Source organism: Eubalaena glacialis, chromosome 1, assembly GCF_028564815.1.
Source record: "Eubalaena glacialis isolate mEubGla1 chromosome 1, mEubGla1.1.hap2.+ XY, whole genome shotgun sequence".
Classification (NCBI taxonomy): Eukaryota; Metazoa; Chordata; class Mammalia; order Artiodactyla; family Balaenidae; genus Eubalaena; species Eubalaena glacialis.
The window spans coordinates 730,569-756,587 of NC_083716.1; the positions used below are offsets into that span (position 1 = coordinate 730,569).

Consider the following 26,019-nt stretch of genomic DNA (forward strand, 5'->3'; position numbering starts at 1 on the left):
GGGCTCACGCTGGGCGGGGAGGAGGGCGGGATGCAGCCGGGCTGCTCAGCGGCCGCTCTGTGACGAAGGACGTTCCGTGTCGGGGGCCGCGTGTGACGGTGTCATAATCAACTTTCACTTAAATGGCCACACAGCACAGGGCAGCTCCACGGCCTGAGCAGTTTTGGGAGTGGGGCTCTGCCTGGCACCCCTTGCGAGTCCCCAGGAGGCACTGGGGACCTTCCTGAATCCCTGGTGGCAAACGTCAGGGTGCTGGAGGGAACGTCTGTCTTCTCCGGGACCCTCCGCCCACATCCCAGGGCAGCGTGTCAAGCGTCCCCGGAGCACAGGGGCTGGTCCTCGGGCGGGGGGCGTGTGGGGCTGTGCCGTGGTGACAGGCGGGGGCAGAGGGCGGAGACCATGTGGTCCCGGAGATGGTAACCGAGTGGGACCCAGAGACCAACGCGGCGAAAAGCACTGCCTCCTGACGGCCGTGTCCAGGGAAGCAGGGGCCCAGGTCAGCCACGCGTTTCTTTACTTAGCGCAGACGGTTCAGCGGCTAAAGCGCTCTCCACGCGCCTCCCTAACCACCGTCCCGTTTGTTTCTACTCCCCCGACAGCCGGCCGTCACGAGCGGCTCCTCTCTCTTCCGCTCTGTTCGGCGCCCCGTGGGCTCCTAACCCCACCCGCTGCCCAGACTGCTCTCGCAAGGTCACCACGGCCTTGGGTCCGGACGAGTCCTCACCCGGACCGCTGATTCACTGACCCTCTCTCTGACCACGTCTGGTTCAGAATCCAGCCCACTGTTCAGCGCAGCGCCTGCGGGACCCAGGAGCCCTCGAGGTTGAGAATCGCACCCAAGGTCACATGGCAAGTGGTCACCCGCTGGGGCAGGCCACAGGGGAGCCAGGCCGGACGTGGGCCCGGTCAAATCCACCCGAAGGTCCGTCGCCTTCTCCCACTGCCGCAGCAGGAGTGGGAGGGGGTCGCCACGCGCACTGGCTGTCGAGGGCGCCCCGCCCCCCCTCGGCCTCTCCGGGAGAACCAGCGACTTGTCTTCCGCCTGGAGCCACGTCCTCCTGCAGAGAGTGGGAAGCGGGCGCCGCCACCCTGGTGCCCTCGTGCACACTCGGAAACCAGGAGCCGCAGCACAGGGCGGCCTGACTCCTGGGCTCAGGGCGAGCCTCCGGAAGCGGGACCAGGGTCTGGGCCGGTTCCCTGGGAGCAGCCAGCTGGGCAGCCTGCGGTCAGCACACATGTAGGGAGGCTGGGGCCTCCAGCACAGAAGCTTCCGGATGCAGATGCTCGTTGCAAACAGAGGCAGGGTGCATGCGGGCGGGGCTGGGCCTCCTCTGCCTCTGCCCAGCCCAGTGCACGCTCCCAGGCTCACTGGTCATCGGCTGCCTTCTCAAGCCACCGAAGGCTCCAGGCGACGGTAGACGGGACGGCAGTGGCTGGGGTGCCCACCCCGGTTCTCAGAGAGGCTCTCACACTGGAGTGGGAACCATGTCACGCCTGGGCCGGGGTGGGGGGGGGCGGGGGGGGTACTGCCACATCGTTCACCTGACAATATTAAGTCTCTGCTCAGATGCCCTGTTAATAGGATTCCTTTACCAGTAGATGGATGGCGAATACAGGCGGTTTCATCTACTAAAAGACGGCATAAATCACGGTGAGAAAAGGGAGTCTGTGGGAAGGTTATCACCACCCAGCCTCCCCGTGAAAGGCCCGCTTCAGAGCATTAGTGAAATTAATTCATCTTTCATAAGAGCTTGGAGCAGTCCCTGTGATGTATGGTAACAACCAATTTCTCACTACGGGCAAGAGGAAAAAAATGCCTCGGCCCCGACTGACTACACAGACCTGCTTTTTAAAAATGGTCTCACGTTGTCTGGAGTGCTTCCCCCAGAGGCAGCATGTGGAATTCGCGTCGAGCCAAGAGCGCCCACAAGCCACCAGGGCAAGTTCTGTCGGTTTTATATGCAGTGGGTTGTAATTATTTGGAATTGCATCATGCCTCCATCATGGTAATTACGTTTAGATTACCCTTAAGTGACGGTAATAAAAGAAAGAGAAATCAGTCTTAAACTAATTCCCTCCCCCAAAACGTGTTCCAATAAAGCTAAAGGCCTGGCCTGCAGGCCCAGCAGGAGGGGAGCAGCCACAGTGCAGCCTCCTGGGCACCGCGGCCCTGCCCGGAAGCCTGCTGGCCTGACGCACGCCGGGCAGAGGCTTCTAGTAGGACACGTGAGCCCATCAACGGTCCTGGAGTTCCTTACACCTGAGAAATTCCACGCAGTTGACAGAAACATCAGAAGCATTTGTGTTCTTCTCAATAAGATTTTCCTTCTGTTAACTTATCGAGATGAGAGGAAAATGAACAAGCCCTGAAAACTCATACGTCGTGAGACCCAGCGGACCGCACACTCAGGCAATTCCGCGGAGCAGAACGGGGCCCCCAGGAAGGCCAGCACCCCGGGGCAGGGGTCACCTTGTCCCTGCAACACGCCGCTCTAGTCGAGACATCGGGGTCTACCCAGAGACCCCCCGACCTCCTCCCCCCAGAGACGCACTCCCCCTCTGCCTGCGGATGACAGTGAGGCCGCCTGGAGTTGGGTCTGAGGAGGGCTCAGCCCCCCCCAGCTGGCACCGGCCAGCACCTCGGAGGGCACAGCGCACGGAGTGTGCAGGGAGGTGGGAACCACAGCTGAGGTCCCCACACCTGCCCCTCCCCCACCCACAGGTCAACCTCAGCCCAAGCTTCACAGCCGCCCGGGCCCTGGAGGGAAGAGAGATGCGGGGAGACCCCCAGACACGCCATGGTCTGGGGAGGGAGTCCACGCAGGGCAGAGCCTGAGGGCCGGGGGGGCAGGGAGCCCCTCAGAAGGAGGCCGCGGTCCAGGGAGGGATGGAGGCCAGAGCCGCAGGGGCGGGGGGCAGCGGGCAAGCTGGGAACGCAGAGGCTCCCGCCCAGGTGCCGGACACCTTCTCCAGAGGAAGCAGTGGGGCCCCCTCTGCCCACCCAGGAGGACACGGTGACTGTCACAGAAGCCTCCTCTTCGGGAGCATCACAGCTCCCGGACGACAGATGCTGGGAGCCTCCGGTGAGCCCAGCTCCGAGGGCACAGGTGAAGTGAGAGGACCCCGAATTCTGGATTCATCGGCAAGTGACGAGAGGATGAGGGATAGCTGTGGGCTGAGCGAGTCCCTGGGGTGACGGGGGCTGCACGCTGGGCGTCCACCTCGAGCCAGGTCACCCAGGTGCGTCCCAGTCCTTGGCGGGGGGTGCGGAGTGGGAAGTCCATCCCAGGCACCAGGCGTCCCCTGGGTGGGCAGCGGCCTGGGGGAGTAGCGCCTCGAGGGCACGGGCGGGTCCGGGAAGAGCAGAGGCCCGCCTGCCAGTCACGGGCCACGGGCTCGCCTTGGCACCTGCCGCGGCTCAGGACTTCAGTGGCAGTTAGAGAGGAGAGCTGCAAAGATACTTCACTGCTCAGAGGGCTGCCCCAAATGCTCCCCGCCCAGCCCCACGCAGCCCTGGGCCCAGCACTGCCCGCCAGCTACCCGGCCCCTGCGCTGATCTGGGCGAGGCTGGCTTCGTGGCCGTCCCCAGCGGCCCTGCCTTCTCTGCCAGGTGCGTGGACCCTGGACATCAGCAGGGGCATCAGGGGTCCCTCCTGCAGAGAAGCGGCTGAAATGCCAGAGCCTCGTCCTTGGCCCGTTCAGGGCTGTGCCCAGCGGGCCTCTGTAAGCTGGCTCTCCTGCTTTTAAGGTGCCCGCGTGGGGGAAGAGGCCGAGACCCTATCTGTGGTGCTGCAGGCCCCGCCCCCGGCCTCCCCGCAGCTTGCACCGTTTTCACCGGGGTCCCTGGTTGCTCTCAGGCCAGGGCCAGTGCTGGCTCCCGTGCTGCCTGCAGCGGAGCGAGGGTGAGTCTGGATCGGGATGGGCCAGGAGACCGGCACTGACGGACTCTGAAACCGACTTCTCAGCCCTCGCCCTGATCCGGGGAACCTTGGGTCGGCCTCCTGCTGGACACATCCACTGGCCAACGTCCCGGGAGGACTGCAGCACTCACGGGCTCGGCCGCACTCATGGGAGGCTGAGAACGAAAGCTTCCGGAGCTTTCCAGCCACACCCTCCTCCAACCTTGGAGGCAGAGCAGAGGGGAGCAGTGCCGAGGGGCAGGGGCAGCGGCGGGCGGGGCGGGAGGCGGGCCCCTGACACCGCGTCCTTGGCCGGGGACGCGGCCCATCCTTCAAGGCGGCGGCTACCTTTCCTCCACTGCAGGATCGGGTCATAAAGTGAGTTAATAAAGCTGCGGCCTTGCTGAAATCAGCTCCCAGTGCCGCAGGAGGGGCGGCTCCGCAGAGCCACGGTGGGCAATCCTCGGCCAAGCAGACCTGCTCCGTGGGGGTTCGGGGGCCGTGTGGAAACACAGCTGTGAGGAGGGGCCGCCCGGCTCTCAGTCTCACCCCCGAATGCTTCAGTCACGGGTCACTTCCTACTGCGAGTCAACAGGCCCCGAAAGGGAAGGTGATCCAGTCTGGATCAGCACGTGGACCACACAGGTCACGAGACTCCAAAAACGCTGGTCATGATAGTACTCACTAAAAATACCAGAATCCAAAATTATGTGTGCAGCGTAGCGGCCACGTAAAAATAACAAAACTACACAAAAATGCACTGAAACCCAGAGGAAACGCATCCACGCTTTCTGATTGTGTCTGAGCAGAGGGTGAGAAGTAATCCTGCCCCTCCCTCTGCTGAAGCGCACAGGGTGGGGACACCCGGCTCCGAGCGCGCGGCTGCGCCTCTCTGGCCACACCCAAGGCTTTACCCGGGGAAGAGCCGGGGGCTCACTCAGCAGCCTGGGGATGGGGAGAGCCCCCCGAGTGCCACCGTCCCAGCACGCCCGAGCTCTCTGGTCGGGTTGCATCACTGGCCAGATCGACCTGCTCACACTCAGGTTTGCTGGGAGGCCCCTGGCACACCCCAGGCCCCAGATGAACAGATTACCGTGTTTCTACCTCTCTGGGGGAAGGTTCCTTTGCCTGGAAACGATGATGATTGGAAAATTTACCTGCCGACGTAACGATAAACACCACGGACTCTCCCAGCCCTCATCTAAGACCACCCAGATGAACCCACGTGGGTTTTAGAACCTCCCAGAAGGACAGAATACTGGAGCATGACGGCAGCCGGGGATCCCCACTGTGAAGTATGAAGAGTTCATGTCCTAAAGTCCACCTGAAAGTAAACGCACTAGTACGAGTGTGGCCGGCGGGGCCCCAACGTACCTCGGGGAAGTAGTCCTGCGGGAACTTCTCTTTTTCCAGCATGGGCGTGCTCTCCAGCGTGTCTGAGTAGATCTCCTTACCAGTGACTTTTTTATACTTCTTGGCTAGGAAAGATCAGAAGAAGAACCCGGGGGTAACTTCAGCTCTTCGCCCCCTCCCCCCAGCTCAGGGCCACGTGGGGTCCCGCGTCCCATCCGGGCAGTGCCTTGGAGGCGAGGGAGGCCCCGGAAGGCAGACCCGACGAGGGTCACGACCCCAGGCAGGGCAGCTGCTCCCGGGGACGCCGTGGCTCATGCATTCCCATCCCTGGACCTGGAATCTGACACTGGGCTTCACTACCCGCTCCGAGCTCCCAGCCTGCAGATTTACAGGGGCTAATTGGCATCCTCTGAGCAAACTGCGACTGTATTTAAAAGGGCTGTGGAGTTACCGTCCACTCACACTTAAGATGAATTTATTTAATAACATCGATTTCCTCCTTGCATCCAGCCAACATCACTCATAACCAGGGAAGGGGAGTCCTTACGTGAGACGGGGGAAAGGAAAGATGGCCGGGCACTCTGGGCCAGCGCTCCCTGGCCACCCGCCCCGTCCAGTGTCCCGTGGGCTCTCCCCGCATCTGGCTGACGCCCCGCACACAGGGCCTGGTCTGGTCCTTTTACACCCAGACCTGGGATCGTTCCTTTTCAGAGACCACCGTGGGGATTAATGCACAAATGTGTCTATTCCTCAAACTCTTACTTGTCTGGTGGGTGCGAAGGCTGTCAGCCTCACCACGAGATGCCGGCAGAGAGCCCAGGCAGCGGGGGGGCCTGCCGAGACCGCCACGGGGAGATCCAAGCCCAGGCGGTCGCCAGACTGCCCCCACCGGCTGCCGGAGCATCACCTGTCCCCTGCTCCCGGGCCAGGACACTGGGGTGAGGGTCCTGGGGTGTGTGGAGATCCCTGGTGTTTGGGACGAAGGACAAGCCGTCCCGTCAGAGTGTCTGTGGAGGCCCTGCTCCGCGTCCCACGGGCAGCCCCGCCTGCAGTCTCTGGGCCGCCTGCCCCCACGGGCCCACTGACACACAGACAGCACGTGACGTGGACCCCTCCCCCAGGGCGGAGCTGCGCTGTACCCACTGCTCCTCTGACCTGGCTCCCAAACCACGGAGACGAGCCTCAGACGACAGGTGCAGCTGGCTCTGAGGCTACCCTCCCACCCCCGGGGTTGCCCATCGGCGGAAACGCAGGCGAACCCACGAGCCAGGAGGCTGGTGCCTGGGAAGGTGGGCACAGGCCGGTGTAAACAAACAAGGCACGAAGCCACGACCCGCTCACAACACCCACCTGCGGTGGGAAATGACGCAGAAGTGTGTTAATCACAGGAGGCACTTACTGTAACCACCCATCCATCTCCGTGGAAGGATAGCGTTTATCAAACCTCACCCCGCACAGCCGGCGTCAGGGTGGCGGGGGGTGGGGGGGGAAGTGCTGTCTGCGAGGCACACCTGCCGTCACCGGCACGTCGCGTCCAGCTCCCCTTCATGAGGCGGACGGGCCACCCCGGCCCCGGAGCGGGGCAGCTGACCACTCCTGCTGACGGCAGGCCTGTCCCACACAGACCGCCCGGGGCGCCAGGCTCTCAGGCGGCTGCAGCCTGTGGTGTGGACCCACCCGCCTTGCCCCTCCCTCCACCCCGCCCGGGTCTCGAACTCCCCTCCTGGGCCCTCCCTGCACCAGTGGGCACCAGGACATCCACTTAGTGCCGTGGGGCCCGGCCAGAAGCTGAGGACGCGGACATGGGACGCAGACACGACCCGGCGAGTGGGCCTGGGCGTGAGGCGGGGAGATGGACGTGGATTAGGACACGGGACGTGGATACTCCCCGAGTGTGGCCGCCCAGAGGCCAGAGCCGGGTCTTGCTGATGAGCCTGAGGCAGTGGGAAGGAGGAGGGAGGCCGCTCAGACCCGGAAGCACGGCGGCCGAGTGTGGAGAACGGGAGGGTGTCACCTGGGGGGCGGTCAGGGGAGCCCCGGAGCAGGGCGGAGCTGAGCCTGATGGAGGAGCGAGGGGTGGCCCTGGGCTCCCGCGAGGCCTCTGAGGAGGGTGAGGGCCGGGCGGAGGTCCAGCCCCTGGCAGCGGCCAGCCTCTACCGGGTCCTAGGGACGCCCCTCCTCCGGACATCCGGGCTCGTCCCTGGGAGGCGCCGAGTTGCTGCTGGGGCCATGCGGGCCCACCGTCTGGGCGCCCTGCAGGGGGTTATTTATCCCTCCTTCCTACGCCCCTTTGCTAACCGCCACGGCCCGAGTATCGCCTGGACCTGAGAATAAAGAAAGTTCTTTCTAAAGGTCTGTTCAGGATGGGGATCCTCGTAGCAAAGGCTGAATCACCAAAACAGCCCACTGCGGGCATCGGTTCATGAGCTGCAGAGGGGTGGACGCCCCCCCAAACGGACATCCTCAGGACGGATGGATGTCCACAGGGCAGACGCACCAGCCCTCGGTGAGCCAGGCGGGCACAGGTGCAGGACCAGCCCTGAGGCATGGGCAGCCACCTGCAGGCTCTTGGAAATGAGGACAGGGCAGGGGCTGCAGCAGCAGGGAGTTCTGCTGAGATGAAACCCCAGTTCCCTTGAGGAAAGAGAAGGAGACTGGGGAGGGGTGGGGGGGAGGAGGCCTCTTCCTTAAAATTGAGACTGTATTTTTAGAGCAGTTTGGGGGTTACAAAAACTGAGCTGCAAGTGGAGAGTTCCCACCCTCCCCCCCGAACAGCTTCCCAACATCTCGTGTTGGTGGGCTCGCACGCGCTAGGGGTCCTGACAAACGCACGCCGCCACGTATCCACTGCTGCAATGGCACGCAGAGCCCTTCCACGGCCCTAAGCCCCCGTGCTCCACCTGTCCATCCCTCCCTCCCCCAGCGCCTGTCAACCAGCCATGCTTTCACTGTCTCCATCGTTTCCTCAGTCGCTGGCCACATACTGCAGGCGGCCTCCTCCAGTGGGCTGCCTGTCGTCAGGAACACACATTTTAGGTTCCTCCTAAAAGGTTCCTCCATGAGCTTTTGTATCTTGATAGCTCATTCTGTTTTACTGCTGAATAATATTCCATTGTCTCTGGACCACAGCTTGTGTATTTGTTCATCTATGAAGGACAGATTCTGGTTACTTCCAGTTTTTGATAATTACGAATAAAGTTGTTATAAACATTGCTGTAAAGGTTTTTGTGTGGACATTAGTTTTCAACTCATTTGGGTAAATGCCAAGGGATGTGTAAGAGTATGTCTAGCTTTGCAAGAAATTGCCAACCTGTCTTCCAAAGTGGCTGGACCATTCTGCATTCCCACCAGCAATGAGTGAGAGCTCCTGTTGCTCCACGTCCTTGCTAGCACGGTGTTGTCAAGTTTTCAGATTTTAGCCATTCTCATAGGTGTGTAGTGGTTTTAATTGTTGTTTTAATTTGCATTTCCCTGGTGACATACGATGTTGAATATCTTCTCATCATATGTTTATTTGCTATTTGTATATCTTCCTGGATGAGATGTCTTTCAAATCTTTAGCTCACTTTTAAATTGGGTTGCTTTCTTATTGTTGAGTCTTAAGAGCTCTTTGTATATGTTGGATAACAGTCCTTTATCAGATGTGTCTTTTGCAAATATTTTCTCCCATCTCTGGCTTGTCTTCTCATTCTCTTAACAGTGTCTTTTGCAGAATGTAAGTTTTTCACTTTAGTAAAGTCCAACTTAAAATTATTTCTTTCATGGATCATGCTTTTGGTGTTGCATCTAAAAAGTCATCACTGAACCCAAGGTTCACCTACATTTTCTCCTAAGTTATCGTCTAGGAGTTTTATAGTTTTACATTTTACATTTAGGTCTATGATCCATTTTAAGTTTTTGTGAAAGTGTAAGGTCTGTGACTAGATTCCTTTTTTTGTGTGTGGATGTCCAGCAGGTTCCAGCACCATTTGTTGAGAAGAGTATCTTTGCTCTGTTTTGTTACCTTTGCTCATGTGTCAAAGATCAGTTGACTGTATTTGTGTGGGTCCATTTCTGGGCTCTCTCTTCTGTTCCACTGATCTATCTGTCTCTTCTTTTACCAGCACCACACTGTCTTGATTACTGTAACTTTATAGAAAGTCTTGAAGTTGAGTAGTGTCAGTCCTCCGACTTTGTTCTTCTTCTTCAATATTGTGTTGGCTATTCTGGGTCTTTTGCCTCTCCGTATAAACTTTAGAATCAGTTTGTCAATATCCACAAAATAACTTGCTGGGATTTTGAATGAGCTTGTGTTGAATCTATGGATCAAGTTGGGAAGAACTTGACAATACTGAGTCTTCCTATCCATGAACATGAACTATCTCTCCACTTATTTGGGTCTTTTTTGATTCCTTCAATCAGATTCTGTAGTTTTCCTCATGTAGATATTATACATATTTTGTCAGATTTATTCCTAAGTACTTCTTTTTGTATGTGTGCTAAGGTAAATGATATTGTGTTTTTAATTTCAAATTCTACCTGTTCAATGCTGGTATCGAGGAAAGCCACTGACTTACGCTTATTAACCTCGTATCCTGCAACCTTGCTTATTGGTACCAGTTTTTGTTGCTACTGTTGTTGTTGTTGGTTCCTTGGGATTTTCTATGTAAACATGTCACCTAAGAACTAAGACAGCCCCTTCCCATCAATAAGCCTTTAATATCCTTTTTTTTTTTTGTCTTATTGTATTAGCCAAGATTTCCAGTATGATGTTGAAGAGAAATGGTGAGAGTGGACACCCCCTCCTTGTTACTGACCTTAGGGTAAAAGTATCTAGTTTCTCACCATTAATTTTGATGTTAGTGTAGAATCTCTGTAGATGTTCTTTATTGAGTTGAGGAAGATCTCCTCTATTCCTAGTTTGCTGAGAGTTTTTATTATAAATGGGTGTTGGATTTTATCAAATGCTTTTTCTACATCTATTGATATAATCATGTGATTTTCTTCTTTAGCCTATTGATGTGATGGATTACATTAATTGATTTTTTGGATGTTGAATCGGGCTTGCATACCTGGGATAAATCTGAATTGGTCATAGTGTATAATTTTTCTTATACATTGTTAGTTTTGAGTTGCTAATATTATATTGAGGAATTTGCATTTCCTGTTCATGAGAGATACTGGCCTACAGTTTTCCTTTTTTGTAATACCTTTATCTAGTTTTGTTATTAGGGTAATGCTGGCCTCATAGAATGAATTAGGAAGTTTTCCCTCTGCCTTTATTTTCTGGGCGAGATTGTAGAGAATTGGTATAATTTCTTCCTTAAATGTTTGGTGGAATTCACCAGGGAAACCATCTGGGCCTGATGCTTTTAGAAGGTTATTAATTATTGACTGAATTCCTTTTAATAGACAAAGGCCCATGCATACTATCTAGTCCTCCTTGAATGAGTTTTGGTGGATCGTATCTTTCAAAGAAGTGGGCCATCTAAGTTATCAAATCTATAGGCATAGACTTGTTCACAATATACCTTTATCATCCTTTTAATGTCCATAGGATCAGTACTGATGACCCCTTTCTCATTTCTAATACTCGTAATTTGTGTCCTCTTTTTTTCTTGGTTAGCCTGGCTAAAGGTTTACCAAGTTTATTCATCTTTTCAAAGAACCAGCTTTTGGTTTCATTAATTTTCTCTACTGAGTGTCTGTTTTCAATTTCATTGATGTATGCTCCATTTATTATTTCTTTTCTTCTGCTTATTTTGGATTTAATTTGTTCTTCTTCTTGTTTTCTCAGGTTGCACAGGAAGGCTAGAGGAGGCTGCAGTCGTCTATCTTCCTCCCCCGTTGGTTAGGCCCTGATCAGACCCCAGTGGGCTGGGCTCTGGGTTTCCCTGAGGGCAGGCCTTTAAGAAGAACAGAGTTGTCTGGGCATATTTCACAATAGCTACTTTCCCCTCCCCTGCCAGAAATGGGGATTTTTCTTTGATCTTCGGCGTGAGAACCCGGTTAGCTTCCAGGAGGTAAAGCCCACAACAGTGTAGGCCCTGAGCCTGGATGCGCTTCCCCCGCCAGCTGCCCGCGCTCGGCCTCTCTTAGTGTCCTGACCGTGCGGTGCTCTCTGCTCAGTGGGCTCTGACTCTCTGGGCCCGTCTGTCTGTCTCCCTGGTTTGGGGGGCAGCAGTTTGCCCTGTGACCTTGCTCCTCTGAGGGACCTAAGAAGAATCATCTATTTTCAGCTTGTTTGGATTGTCTCGCGTGAGGATTGAGTGACAGCTTCCAAGCTCATCACGTGCTGGAGCGGAAACTGGAGTCCCTTTCATCCCTTTTCATCTCAAGTTTCTAAGTAGGAACATATTTGTTAAAATTCCGGCTGTTTCTTTTCAAAAGTTGATTCAAACTTCACAAACCTGGATGGCTTTGGCTGTAGTTCAATTCCAGGCAGAAGTGCGAGCCTCAAAGAGCCGGGGCTGCGGAGAGGGAGTCGGCAGCCCACGCCTGCCCGAGACCCCAGCCTCGCCCGTGCTGTGGATCGGTCGGCAGCAACACCTGCCACGCCGCGCCCAGTGGTGTTTTCAGACTCGACACAGCCTCCCGCCAGGCTCGCCTGCTCAGGGCGTGGCCGCTGCCCGTTTCATCATGGTTCTTGTCACTGACAACGTGGAGGTTTTGCTAGAGTCAAATGTACATCGAAGGTACAGCTGTAAATAAACTGTGGGCTAGCCAGGTACTTTAGGACGAGTTTGATTTAGTAATAAAATACGTCTGCAAATGGGTACTTGGAAAAAGGAAAAGTTCAACAGACGTGGCACCTGTGGAGCTTGAGGTGCAGGTTTATTAGAAGCGCAACCTGCTCTGTTTCAGCTTCGTCTGGAGCCGCCGTGTCCGCACGGCCCCTCTGCTCACAGCCCTGCGGTCCAAGGACAGGACACTCGGCGTCCAGTGTCTGCTAGGGTCGTGGGAAGAGCAGCCCCAGCCCCGGCTCCCGCCAGCTCTGCTGGGCCGCTCCAAGCTCCTCGGCAGGAAAGGCAGACGCTGCGTCTCAAGCGCAGAGAAAGCTCAGGCCACGGGGCCGGTGAACAATCACCTGCTGGCTGGGACCCTGTTCTCAACGCTGATGGAATCACTGCTTCCCAACTTGGTGAGTGCGATCCGTCTCCCGAGTGAGTGGTGATAATGAATCTGAACAAACCGACATAATCAGCCGCTCCCCCAGTTATCACACCTTGGGAGGCATCTCAGATTAATGTGATCCGGCTCAACAGCCCAAGTGGAGCTCAGACGGATTTACATGTAACATGAAGAGACAACCCTGGGGGGATGATAAATGCACACGCATCCCGCACACTGAATGGAGCAGGGACGGCAACTCCTCAGATCAGGGGACAGGCTCGCACGCCCTCGTGTCATGAGCATCTTGGGTGACTCTTCTCAGTACAGGCACACAGTGTCTACCCATTGAACACGGGGCTACGTTTTCTGCTCTGCCACAAACATATGCTCTCGCCCATTTTTCCCTGAAATATGCTATCCTCCAGTTGTGTTTTTCATTTTTTTTACTTTCTCACGTTCGGCAGGAACACAGATACAAAACACTCCCCTCTCCTCTTAACTGTATTATAGGAAAGCTAGAGTCACCCGCCAGAGCCGTGAGGGGTGGCAGAGGTGCGGTAACAGGCTGGGATGGCCGCGGGCGGGGCGGGACGGGGAGGGGGAAGCCGCCCAGCACAGGCCGGCCACCTCGGCCTCAGAGAAGCCAGAAAGCAGGTGTCCTCACGATTCCCTGCTTAGTGACTGCGCAAACCCCTCGATCAAACCCAGACCATGCGGTGCTCTCGCAGGAACACTGGGTGGGAGAGACCAGGAGAAGCCAGGCTAGCGGGCAGGGGGTCGGGGGTCCACCAAGACGGAGAATCCCAGAAGACAGCAGAGCACGCATGGAGTCTTACCTTTAAAGTCAAACTGGGAGATGTTTTTTAAGGATTCGTGAAGAAAGTAAAAGCTTCCTAGTGCCTGTAGAGCAAACAGAGAAATGGAGTGAGGCCAGCACGGGAGCGTTTCTAAAGCAGTCCTGAGCGGTGACTAAGAAGCTCTGTGGGTGAGAAAAAGAGCTCAGCTCACTGCAGCCCAATCACAGCCCCCAAACTAAACAGTCAGCCGCAGACACTTCCCGACCCAGGACGCCAGGAGCGCCGGCCGCTAGCCAACCCCGAGGGGGCATCTCCCCTGTGGACGCACCCGCCCCCCCGCGCCCCGCCTCCCATCTGCTGCAGGGTCCAGCGGTCCAGCGGGCGAGGGTCGGGGCAGAGTGGGATGGCTCCTGAGTGCAGGACACGGCTCCGTTCTGGTCAGCACAGCCTCGCCGTGGCGCCCCCTGCCCCTCGGCAGGCCAGCCGCCCGCCGCCCGGTCCAATCCCTCCCCGTTCACCGGCTCGTCCTTCAGGACTGAGCTGCAACCTCAGAGCCTCCGGAGCCACCAGCCCAGCCCATCCACGATCAACAGCGCAAGCAGCCACGGAGCGCCCACCGGGTGCCAGGAGCTGTTCTGGGCGATGAGGCCGGTCCTGCTCGCCCCCCTCAGGGAAAGGCCAAAGTGCAGCGACCGGGCTGGGGTGGGGATGGGGCATCTGGTGCCAAAAGTCACTTGTTTACCTGGGATTCAGACTTAACTGCGTGTGTATGTGCGTGTGTAGTTACACATCTTTTTCGTGTGTATCCATGTGTGTGACGGGGACTCAGGCACGCGGTCAGTGCCGACAGGCTCCCCACGGCGCAGGCACAAAATAAACGGAGCGCGCGTGCTGCTTGCCTGACTCACCCATCAGGTCTCTGCCCCGAATCCTCTCCGAGAGGAGCTGGGCACCTTGGCGCACACACCCGAGGACCAGCCTCCGCTCTCTGTTCTGACCGCGGACAGTCAAGGCCCCTCCAAGAAGAGGGACGTGGGCAGCACTGGACCCTGGAAAGCTGCAGGACCACACCCATGAGTGAACGGATATCTTCCCGTTTGCTTGGGTAAAGAAAGCACTCAGAAAAAGCGTAAGTAAATAACGCAATTGCAAAGATTTGAACTATTGCCTCATTGGATGTGATAAAGCTAACATAACATTAAGAAGTTTACAATAAATAAATGGAAAATAAATTGCCAATGCAGGTACAGAGCTGTAACTCATAGAGTCAGAAAATCCATAATTAGCTCTAATGAATATTTCAAGTCAAAGTTCAACTCAACTTTTTCAACGTCTGACCGACTCCATCGATACAGTTCAGGGCCCATTTGTCACAGGCTGTGAGGACAGGGGGCAGGAAGCAGCCTGCCGACGGACGCCGGCTCGCGGGTCCTCTGACCCCGCACCTGTCAGCAGTGTGTTCGTCACGTCTCAGAGTATTGACTCCTTGCCTGCTTTGCTAGAAACAATTAAAATACTTTTTACATATTTATAAACCTGACTGTCACGAGTGCTTATTAATTCTCCATTAGCGAAATGCAGTCCAGCCGCTACTGTGTCCCCGGAGCAGCAGACACAGGGCGGGCGCCCTGACCTCTGGCAGCAGGATGGCCTCAGGGGCAGCCTCGCCCCACGGCTACGGGGACCCAAGGCCAGAGTTCTCGCAACAGGGCTCTGAAAGGGTGCCGGGTGCGGGCCGGATCCGGCCCGTGTGGCTCCTGGTCCCACCTGCCGGGCTCCACCGGATCCTCGAGGGTCTGCAGGGCTGCGAAGCCAGTCCCCTGCCTGTAGCGGGTCAGCTAACGGCTAACGGGACCACAGGCCACGCCTGGGCGCTCGTTTGCCTGCGGGAGCTGAGCTCTGAAAGCCGCAGGCCGCTCTGCAGATACACAGAGCCAGGGCACGGGACGGGGCCGCAGGCAGACGGCCCCCATGCTGGTCAGGAAGCCACGCATCCGCAGACGTCGGCGAAGCGTGGCTCTGCAGAGGGCACCACGGACGGAGCCGCCGCCCACCCGCCGCGGCCCGGGGACTCACAGGCAAAAGCTACTCCTTGGAAACACCCCTCCACCTTTTATTTGCAAACAGATCAGACATTCATTAACTGATCATTTCTGCGCCGACGTTAGCGGCCCAGGTACAGGTTAGCCCTCGGCCCCCGCATCCAGTTGGCTTTCAGACAGTTCCGAACCCTCAAGTCAAATCGCCTGAGCAGGAAGGGGCACAGGAGCGAAATTTTCTTCTCCAGATACAGTGAAAGAGGAAACCATACACGTGCTTCTCGCACACGACCCCAGGCTCTAACTGTGCCTCTGAGGGCACCGTGGGGGCAGGAAGGCCGGGTCTCAGCTCCCAGGGTGCCTGCAGAAGGGAGCTGCCCTCCTCGAAGTCCCAGGGAACACCCCCCGCCATCCCGCAGGCAGGGGCTCCCCGAGAAGCCAGCTGCCGCATTCTAGGACAGGAGAGGGCGTGCCAGGGGGCCACACACAGCCCAGGGCCGGGGAATCTGCCCATCAGGAGGGCCAACTGCCTTTAAGTGCAACACAGCTCCTCCAGGAAGGCACTGCACTACGTTGTTTCTACAGATACAGCATTTTCAACGTGTCATTTTTAAAAAAAATAAAATAAATGCATCTGAGAAGAGGATAAAAACTTCCTAAGACACTGCTGATAACCAATCCTCAAGTCTGCAGCAAACCACAGAACGTGAGCTGCTCTACGTTAGAATCAATGGGTGTGAATGACTCACGGCTGGAAAGGCCCCTTGGTTTGCAGATTATGATGAACCCCTGACACGTCACCTGCTCTATCCCGGGGAGCAGACAGCGCCCCCAAATGAGGTACGGCCCTGCATGTGCACACGCGCTGTGGCGTCAGGGAAGCAGCTGTGCTCAGCTCAGCACTGACATTCCAGTCAGGATCAGATGCAAACATCTCCACCCTCGGAGAACAAAGTTCAGGACACGAGAGGCTGTGATGTGGACCCACGCTGGCTGTGAGTCTCTCGTAACACGGGGGACCCGCAAGCTCTGAGCACACAGCCATGGGGAGACGGACAGCTCCACGGCCTCACAGCTAGTTTACACCCAAGGGAAGCCGTGCATAAACACACACACAGAGCTCTCTCTCAGAAGCCGGGGCTCTCAGGACACACGCACGGGAAGGCAGGCGGCACTGCCAGAAACACCAACAAACCCAGCAACCAAATGCCTAACAACGTGCAGACAGATACACGTGATCCAGTCCTACAGTGGAGCACTAGCAAGGAGAACAAGCAAATCACACGGAAAACCACACAGGGGCTTCGCAATGTTGAGAAAGAGGAAAGTTCCTGAAACTTCACGGGGCATGGTGCCAAGATAACAGAAACACAATCAAAAGAGTGCGTTTAAACAGAACGAAGGAATAAAGTGATCGGCACAAAACTCAGCATGGGGGTTATGGGGGGAGCAGGGCGATAAGCAGGTGCACACGGGGTGTCACTGCTCTAGAAAGGCCTTAGGTTGTGTGGGGACTTCCAAGGTGTCCGCTATGCTGGACACTCCCAACACAACTGTCCCCCCAGAGGTGGCTGCCATCCTGAGTGTCAAAGGCACCCCTGGAAGGGCTCAGAGCCTTCACCAACTTTATCTGCGCCATCGTACCTACTCCCTCCTCAGGAACTTGTTTTGATGACTGTAGCTTTGTAGTATAGTCTTAAGTCAGGGAGTCTGATCCCTCCAGCTCCGTTTCTTTTCCTCAAGATTGCTTTGGCTAAGGAACTTGTTTTATTTTGCATTCAAAGTTCTATTTTAGAAACGTTTGATGTTGCAACATGTAACATTAGCTTATTTTTAATGCTACAAGATTCAATATACAATAATACTGCAAGTTATTTATCCAGTTTTGCTGTTGGACATGAAGACTGCTTCCAATGTTTTCACTATTAGAACCAACACTGAAACGAACATTGCACGGTGTCCTTGAGCACATGGGAGAGATACACACCCGTGTGTATTAAATGTGCGTGTGTGTATGTGACATGCGGCCAGGGTTTCTGGGTCACGGTGGATGGGCATCTTCTACGCAGGTTTCTACATGGCGCCCAGCAGTGCCTGCTGCCCCACACCCTTGCCAGGACCTGGTGCCGGCACACCTAGATCTCTGCCAGCCGACTGGGGTGAAATCACACATCACTGTTGTCTTATTTGCGTTTTCCTTAGACTAGCGCAGCTGAGCACCTCTTTTTAAGAGGAGTGGAAACTTGGGTTTCTCCTGTGAACACCTTATTCTTATCCTTTGCTTATTTTCTATTTCCCTTGTCTACTACTTGCATTACAAAGAATTCCCCCACTCTCTGTGGCTTACCTAGTCAATTTTTATGGTATCTTTCATGAAATGAAAGCCTTTATTTTTAAGGTAGTCAAATTAGCCGACATAGTCCTTTATGGTTTCGTCTTTACGTCTTGTTTGGAAACAGTTCCCTAGTCTGACCCCACAATGAGTCTCAATATTCCATGTAAAACGTGTAAGGTTGTTTCTTTCCCATTTAGGTTTTTACAATAACAGGGACTTATTCGTGGGAATGGCGCAAGGTGAGATCTAGCGTTACTTCATTCCATATGGAATTCCATACTGCTGGTTTCCCCATTACGTATGTGACGACTCATTTACCACATTTCCATCCGCTTGGGGATCTGTTCTCTGGGCTCTCATTTCTGTTCCATTGGTCTAATAGCACTTTTTCCTAGTTTAGCTTTATAATAAGTCTTGATATTTAGCAGCATAAATAAATGCCCCATTTTGCTTTTCTTCACAATTGCTTTTGTGATTTTTGGACCTTTATACTTGCATATAAAACTCCAGAACAACTGCCAAATTACACCCAAAACATCCTGCTGGGGATAGGATTACAAACACAGATTGACTTGGGGACAGCTGACATCTTTGTGATACTCAGTCTTTCTGCCCATAAACATGATATATCTTTAACCATATTGAGGTCTGGTTTCTGGTTAGTTAAAGCAGTGAATTGCTTTAAGAGATTTTAAAATGTTAAGCCAGCCTTGCACTCTTGGCACCGGCCTGGCTTGATCACAATGCACAGGTTTACAGCTCGCTGGATCCTGTCTGCGGTGCCGTGTCCAGGGTTTTGCCTGTTCCCAACCTTTTCTCTGTCCTCACCACCCGGTGACATCACTAAGCCAAGTCTTCGTGACGGCCCAGCTGCAAATCCGAAGGAGACTTTCTGGGACCCTCAGCTCCCCGGCAACACGGGACCTGTCCTCCTGTCACCGACCTGTCCTCCTGCACAGGCCTTCATTTCCGGTGTCAGGACACCACTCTCGGCCTCCCCGGGGTCTCTTCCCCAGCTCCACGTGGCAGCAGCCTCCAGCTCACCATGCAGCGCCCGCCCCGGAGGCCAGCCTCAGGTGCAGGGCACTCAGTCCCCACGCGGACTTCCCGTAAAAGTCCAGCCTCTCCGACTCAGGACATTACGGCGTCGGTCCCCCTCCTGCTCCCACTGGAAACCTCGTTCTCTCTGGACGCCTCCCGCTGCTTCTCCACCACCACGTCCCCCCCAAACGTCCACTCCCCGCGTGAACTCCACGATCACAGAAACGTGTCTCTAACCTCCCCTGCCCCCGACCAGGTGGGACCCCTGCTTCCTCCACTGCTTCCCCGCCTCTCCCCCACCTGCTGCCAGGGCCACCAGAAGTCTGGCCCTGTGGCCCTCTGCTCTCCAGTCAGCCTTCCTCACGACAAGCCCGCCCAGCTCACAAAGCTCTGGCCACACTAGCCCTTCCAGGCCTGGAGATGGCCAAGTTCTGCCGTCATCAAGGCGTTACCTGCTATGCCAGCTTCTTCTCACGAGAGCCTGAGGCCACAGATTTCCATGGAAATAGAGCCCTGAGGCCGCAGGTTTCCATGGAAATGCTGCCTCCTCTGAGCAGCCCTCCCGGACTGCAGCCCTGCAGAGCCCTGTCCTTCTGCGGTGCTGCCCACTCTGGCTGTGTGCTTATTCCCTTCTTTACCGGGAGTGGAGGGAGCTCCTTGAGGGTGGTCTGGTCACCTCTGAGTCCCCAGCACAAGGCCTGGCACATGGCAGGAATCCACCGGTCAGACGAGAGAGTTGCAGAGGCGCAGGGCACCCCGATGAGAGACGGGTCCGCGGCTCTGGAGCCAATGCGCAGATTTCAAAGGACAACCTAACACGCAGCCTCCAGCGCCTCCAAGAAGCTGAGCCTGACTGTGAAAAATAACGCACTTTCACCAATAAGGGGAACAACCGTTTCACAAGAGTAAGCCCCAAGACTCCGGGTTTTTAAACAATTTAATAGATTGAGTAATAAATCAAAGCAAAGTTACTATAACATTCATTAGATTATAAACAATAATAAATGAAACAAGGCTCTTGCTTCCATCAGTGCAGAGCTTCATTGATCTTCTCCGTATAATAAACTCTCGGACGGGCAGCCTAACTGGCCAAGGAGGCACGACTGGCCGTGTCAGCCCACGTCACCAGAAGGCGGCTGCGGGGACGCTGCGTTTAGGTGTTGCTGCTTCTCCGAGCAGCTCTGCGACCTCAAACTGGAACTGACTGACTCTCCACGTCAGCCTGTGGGCTAAACGCGGAAGGACGCCCCCAGACCCCCGCTGACCCTGCAGCCCCACTCCAGGCAGCCCGCCTGCGCCAGGGACGGCGTAATGTCATTTGGTCTCCCGCCGACTGCGGCATCAGAAGTTAATCAAATCGGTTGGCCACTGTATTCATCCACTTACGAAGTTAATGATATTCCGTTGCTGAATTAAAAAGCATTTTACAAAGCGTGCAGCAGGGCGGCTGGCATGCTGTGCCCCGGGCGCTGAGCCCTGTCACAGCCGGGCTGTGCTGTCCCCCGTTGGGCTGCCCAGTACCCAGTGCAGGCACTACTGTCCTGACGGGGGGCAAACCGCGGCGACGGCCGCTCCGCGTCCCCTGGCCCGCGACAAACCCCACCAGGCTGACATGCTGCTAACCCCTTCCAGTCGCCGCGTGAAGAGGGCTGGCGTGTCACCAGACGGCCTCGCAGGCGGGCTGCGGGGAGGGCACATCGCCATGGCCCCGCGCTGCAAGGACGCTGGTCCCACCCCAACCTGCGCACGGCGACCTCGGACCCAGGACAGCCCTCCCAGAGAACCCACCCACCCCGCAAACCGTCCACACCATCTCGACCGCGTTCAGGCAGCACGAAGTCTGGCCTGAGAGCCTGAGGGCGGCGCGGGGCGTGGGGCGGTGACGGGGGCCTCGGAGGGACGGTCAGCTTCTGAGCGGGGGGCACCATCCCCAGGACGTCCTGACAGAACAGGTGGAGCCGGGGTTCTGCCCAGGCAGCTGGAGGTGGGCTCTGCCATCGCCTGAGACGGGGAGGGTTCGGGAGGGAAGGCGTCCAGCTTTGGACAAACTGGGGCTGAAATGGCCCTAAGACACCTCAGGGGGACATCAGGCCCGGAGTCCAGGACAGACGTTTGGGCCCAGATGTAAATGGGGTGGTTGGTGTGTGGAGAACCCCTCAGGAGGGACAAGAGCCAGTGCAAAGGGCAGGGGACAGGGGGCCGTCAGCAGGGACATGGCGGGTCAGCGGGGGCACGGGGAGGCCAGTAAGGTCACGGGGGGGTCAGCAGGGACATGGGGAGGTCAGCAGGGACATGGGGGGTCAGCAAGGACATGGGGAGGTCAGTGGGGACATGGGGGTGGTCATGGGGATACAAGGAGGTCATGGGAACAGGGGGTCAGTGGGGACCAGGAATGGTCAGCGGCGACCAGGCACAGTCAGGGAAGAGGACAGGACAAGGGCAGGAGGCGTCCTGGGGGTGGTCTTGAGGGGGCATGGCCACAGGGCCTGACCCGCCGGCACACTGAGTGCACGGGGCTGGGCACCGAGCCCGGAGCCCACAGCTCGGGGCAGTGGTGACGTGGAAGCAATTCTGGCAGGATCCCGCAGCCGAGGAGCCCAGGCAGCGGCTGCTCACCAAGGGCAGGGACTCGTGGGGGCCCCGGACCCGCCCAGCACCTGGGAGACGCTCTCAGATGCCCCCGTCCACGACCCGACACCCTCCTCCCCCCACAGAATCACTCGCTTTTGTTCAAGGCAGTATCTTGGACCTTCCTTTTCAAAAGGGAAATGCTACTGACTTCGCCTGATTTAACAAGTTCCAGGAGCTGACGCCTGGCAGCAGGTGGGAAAGTAAATCCGTCCACGAGACAGAATTCACGCTGTGGGCCCATCAACCTCCAAGGCAACGGTGAGAAATGCCGCAGACCCCGAGTCCCTCGGCAAGCACCCCCAAACCATCTTTAACTTTACATCACCTAAGTATTTCGTCTCAAAATGAGATTCCTTTGCAGTATGAATGTTATTTTCAATAATAATACCTTGCAAATGGGAAGTTTTGATAATGAGCAAAGAAAAATATCAGACTTAAAATAACTCGTTTTAATTATGAAATTTGTTGCCATACTTCCATGTCTAAATGATTACCAAAGTAAATCAATAAACTTTTATGCCAATTAAATTATGTAGAGAGTTTGCATCATAATTATTAAAACAGCTCTGACTCTCATCTTTTGTCTTCTAAAAATCATTAGCTTTTCAATTACAATTTCATTCCTACAAATGTTCTGGAGAAATAGGCTATGAGCATTATGGATGTAGGATTAAGTAAAGTAAAATGCACTTTAAGAGCCAGCCAACACGGATGCACGCTGTCTACACACTACCTTCTGCCATCAGAAAAGCCTGGGCATATAAAATGCTATGAAAGAGGTTTAATTGATTTTTAAACTTCAATTATATTGGGAAACTGCCATCTACTTCTGTTTCAAATAATTTAACCCAGTCCTGAGCCCACAGAAACGCTAAAACAGCAGCATCTGCAAAGGGCATGGCTCACAGGGACCCCAGCCGCTCAAGCCTCACAGCCCTTTGTCAACACGGCAGGGTCCTGCGGACACTGATTCCACGGAAACACCACCGCCTGCTGGTGCTGGTGCTGGTGAGTTTCAACCCTGCGTCTAAACTGCAGGCGCTCTTTCCCCACCACGTTCGCCCCACACTTGCTCACTGCTCTTGGTCCTTCTGCCTCTACTTTCCACCTGGGGTCCTTTTCCTTCCGCAAGAAGAATGCCCTTCAGGATTTATCGCCCCTTGGGTGGGTCTGCTGGTGACAAATCCTTTTTGGTTTCATTTGAATAAAAACGTCAATTTCACCTTCCATCCTGAAGGTATTCTGTGGATCCGGGATCCTATGCCGGCAGCTTCCTTCTGGGACGCGGCCTCGGCTGGGAAGGCGGCCGTCAGCGTCACCGCTGCCCCTTGGGAGGGACCCCGTCTTTTCCCCACGGCAGCTTTTAAAGAGTCCCCTTTGTCCAGGGTTCTGTTCAATTTTACTATGATCTGCCTGGACACAGATTTTTTTTTTTATCCTGTTTGGGGCTCTTTGGGATTGCTGAGTTTGTGCGTTTGTCTCTTATATGCTAGAAACTGTCACTTATTATCTGTTCAAACACGACTTCTGATGCCCTCAGCGTTCCCCTCGGCTCCAATTCCACGTCTGTCAGACCACACACCTCCCACCCCACCCTTTGTCTTTCCACGATTCCTTTCACCATTTTCTGCTGGCCCACCGGCAGTTCATTAATCTTGTCTTCAGCTCTGCAGTTTCTAGCCTTGTGATCTGGGCAAACACACCAGGAAAGCCTCATTTGTAGGGGTGCCTGGTCCAATCTGCCTGCCAAGGTCTGTGACCACCACGTTCAACAGTGTCCTTAAAGGAGCACCAGCCGCACGGCCTCCTGTCCTTTCCTGGAGTCAGGGCCCCGCCAGCTCCAAACACCGGTCCTCAGGCTTCGGAGCCCGCGTTCACCTGACCGGCCTCTAGGTCGCACCCCGACGCTGACCGTCCCCCACTGCGCCCTGGCTCCAGCCCACCTTCCTCCCCTCCCCCTCTTCTGGGCGTGAGCAGCCCAGGGGCTCAGAGCGCGGCTCTGGAGCAGAGCCCCGAGCTCACATCCCGCACCTGCTCTCCCTGATTTGGGGACCCCAGTCCCGTTACTGGGCCCCCCTCGGTGGCGTGGGAGGTGCGCCCTGTGTCTGCTTTTTAGGGCCGCTCTGACCCGCAGCGGGCGGTGCTGGATCGGGACACAGCCGCTCTGAGTTCACCACCAGGCCGGTCAGATGGTGAGAATCCTCTCCCACCACCCGGAGTCCCGGCTGCGCCGCGAGAGCGGAGCACAGCTCAAAGGCGTCCTCGCTGCCCGGGGAATACGGCGGCACAGCAGGGAGGGGCGGCCAGCTGGGAGAGGCTCCCACCTGCCTCTGCGTCACCCCCTCGGCGAGCCTGCTGCCCCCCCTCCGCTGCACCAGGAGCCCTCACTGACCACCAGCCACCCCGGTCAGATAAAGGCAGGAAGGAGGTGGCTCCCACGCGCCCCACGTCTCACATCACGCGGGCAGCATGGTGCCCCTAACGTGAAAGCAAGGCCCCTCCTCCCTCGCCTCTCTCTGAGGCCAGGTCACAACAGCCGCCCCCAGCGGCCTCGACGGGAAGGGGACCTACTGACCCTACTGACGAGGTCACGGAGAAGCAGCAGGACCACCCTCCTCGCCTGCACTCCCCGGGCGCCGCAGGGCTCGCTTCCCTTAGAAAGTAAGAGAAATCAGTGTTTCCCCAGGACGGAGGATCTAGGCGGGGCGAAGGTCAGGAGAGCTTTTATCCACAAAAGAGGGACACACCGGCCTGTGTGCTGATGCGGACAATCTGGCCCAATGAGAAAAACCGATGGTGGGGGGACTCCTGACGGCACCTCCAGGGAGGCCGGCGGGGACACCGAGCCCCCCCAGCCGTGAGCCCAACGTCCCTGCACAGCCGGGAAGGGGCGGACGAGGCCCAGGTGCACCCTCTCCTCAGTGGCCGGGGGCTCACACGTCCTGCCTGCCCACTGGTCACACAGTCACTGGCAAACGACTGGGGGGAGGGTCTGACACGCGGGTGGATGCCGGCGGGAAGGGGACGGGGCTTGAAGTGGGGAGGGGGACACAGGGGCACCGGGGCAGAAGGCGGATCGGGAGGCCTGGGGGCAGCGCCAGGCTTTGGCGGGAGAGGGGATTCTCGGGAGGAGGTCTGTGGGCCTGGGATTTGCCAGGGGTGGCCCGAGGACCCGGGGGCTTAGGGGCTGCAGAGGCTGCAGGGAGGGCGGGGGCCGCGTGGGCAGGGCCGGAGGACGCCCCTCGGGTGCTGGGGGCTGTGAGGGCACGGAGGGCAGGTCCTCCTGTGTGCACGCGCGACACTACATGCCCTGGGAGCCGCTGAGTCACTGTGTAACATGCAGCCTCACCCCCCGACCCCGACGAGGAGGAGCTGGGGCCACCTCGGGAAATACACGTAACGAGAGCAGGGAGAGCCGTGATGGAGCACAGCTGCCCTGGGGCTCACAGCAAAGATCCCAGCGCCGCGAGCCTGTCACCCCCACGCCCGGACAGTCTCAATGAGCCTCTGGTGGCACCTCGTCCCGTGTCAGAGAGGAGAGCCCTCCTGGGGTCCGCCCTGCCGGCCGCCTCGCGCCCCGCCCTTGACCAGCTGACGGGCGCGTCAGTGCCACTCCAATGGGGCTTGGCGAGCGCACGGAGGACTGGCCGTCACTCTCCCACGGCTGTCAAGGGAAACGGCCCGACAGAGCACGGCCACCTGTCCCAGGAGTGTCCTTGGGAATCGTCCTGACTAGTTTATGAACCCGGGTCACTGAGGCCCTGTCCTCCTCTGTAAGGATGTGCTGGCAGGTCTAAAAGCGCAGGGTTAAGATAACACGCGTGTGCGTTCCCTCTCTTTACCGTCTATCTGCGCCTCGGGTGGGGCGGCAGGGGCCGTGCCTGTGACCCTCTGGACTGCCCGCTGGGTCCAGTCACTAGTGTTTCTGGGCCCCTCTGTCCCCAAGTCCCCAGCTATAAAATGGGGGAATCGTGGTCGCGCTTTCAGAACAATCCTGGCAAACAGCAGGTGCCCAGTAAAAGCGAGCAGTGCTCGCGATGCGTCAGAGCGCGGCCGTTTTTGCAGAAACCCACAGAACTCAACCAAACAAAACGCGCTACTGTTAAGGGCTGAAGATCAGTGAGCTAGTCAAGAAAAAGTAAAACGGAAAACAAGCTTTTAAGTCACACTGAAGAGAAACGATGAGCCCTTGTAACACTCCCAAGTGCAAATCCACGCGTCTCCTGAGCGAGGGAGCAGCGTTTCTTCACTTCCCTGATCGGGCGCTAACTAAATCTCTAGGCCGCTGTTTAAAATAAGGCCGTCATGAACAGTGATCGAGGTTTTCATTGTTCCCTGCTGAGCGGTAAAGTCAATCACGTTAAGTTTTTATTACGTAACCTCTACAGAGTGAAACGCTTTGAGGTTAAGATATTTGATGTGCTCCGGCATGAGCCGGGAGGTGTCTGGCAACGTGCCTGCTTCTGAAAAGGGGATGTTCTGCTTCATTTCCACGCTCTCTCCACCAGCAGCACCTGCACGGTCGGGGGTCGCCCTGACTACAAGGAAACTTAAAGATGAACTGGAAGGAGGCAAAGGGCCAAGACTTCCTTGGTGAACGTGCAAGACTCTCAAGTCACGTCGTCCAAAAAGGGACCAGTGACACTTAAACCGGCCCCGCCACTCCCGCTGTCGCCACGCGGCCCAGATCCCGAGTGCATCTGAAAGACGGAGGCATCTGTTGGGTGTGACCGAGACATAAGGAAACATAACAAACACTTACAAAAGTTACACCTGAAAAATCTCCACTCCAACTTCTGGTCGATGTGCTCAGCCAAAAGGTCACAGCTCGG

At 56.5% G+C, this 26,019-nt stretch overlaps 1 protein-coding gene across 5 annotated transcripts in view; it reads right to left on the bottom strand.

Moving 5' to 3' along the window:
- The window catches only part of INPP5A (inositol polyphosphate-5-phosphatase A), a 177,274-nt gene that overhangs the window by 48,730 nt on the left and 102,525 nt on the right, over positions 1-26,019 (bottom strand). For 4 of the 5 annotated variants that reach the window (XM_061182786.1, XM_061182863.1, XM_061182966.1 and 1 more), the window contains exons 5-6: positions 13,181-13,244; positions 5,274-5,377 (exon numbers count right to left, since the gene is read on the bottom strand). The exons of the other annotated variant lie outside the window; for it this stretch is intronic. In XM_061182786.1, the coding sequence (XP_061038769.1) occupies positions 5,274-5,377; positions 13,181-13,244 (168 nt within the window). The remainder of the gene's footprint in view (positions 1-5,273; positions 5,378-13,180; positions 13,245-26,019) is intronic. 5 annotated transcript variants of the gene reach the window in all.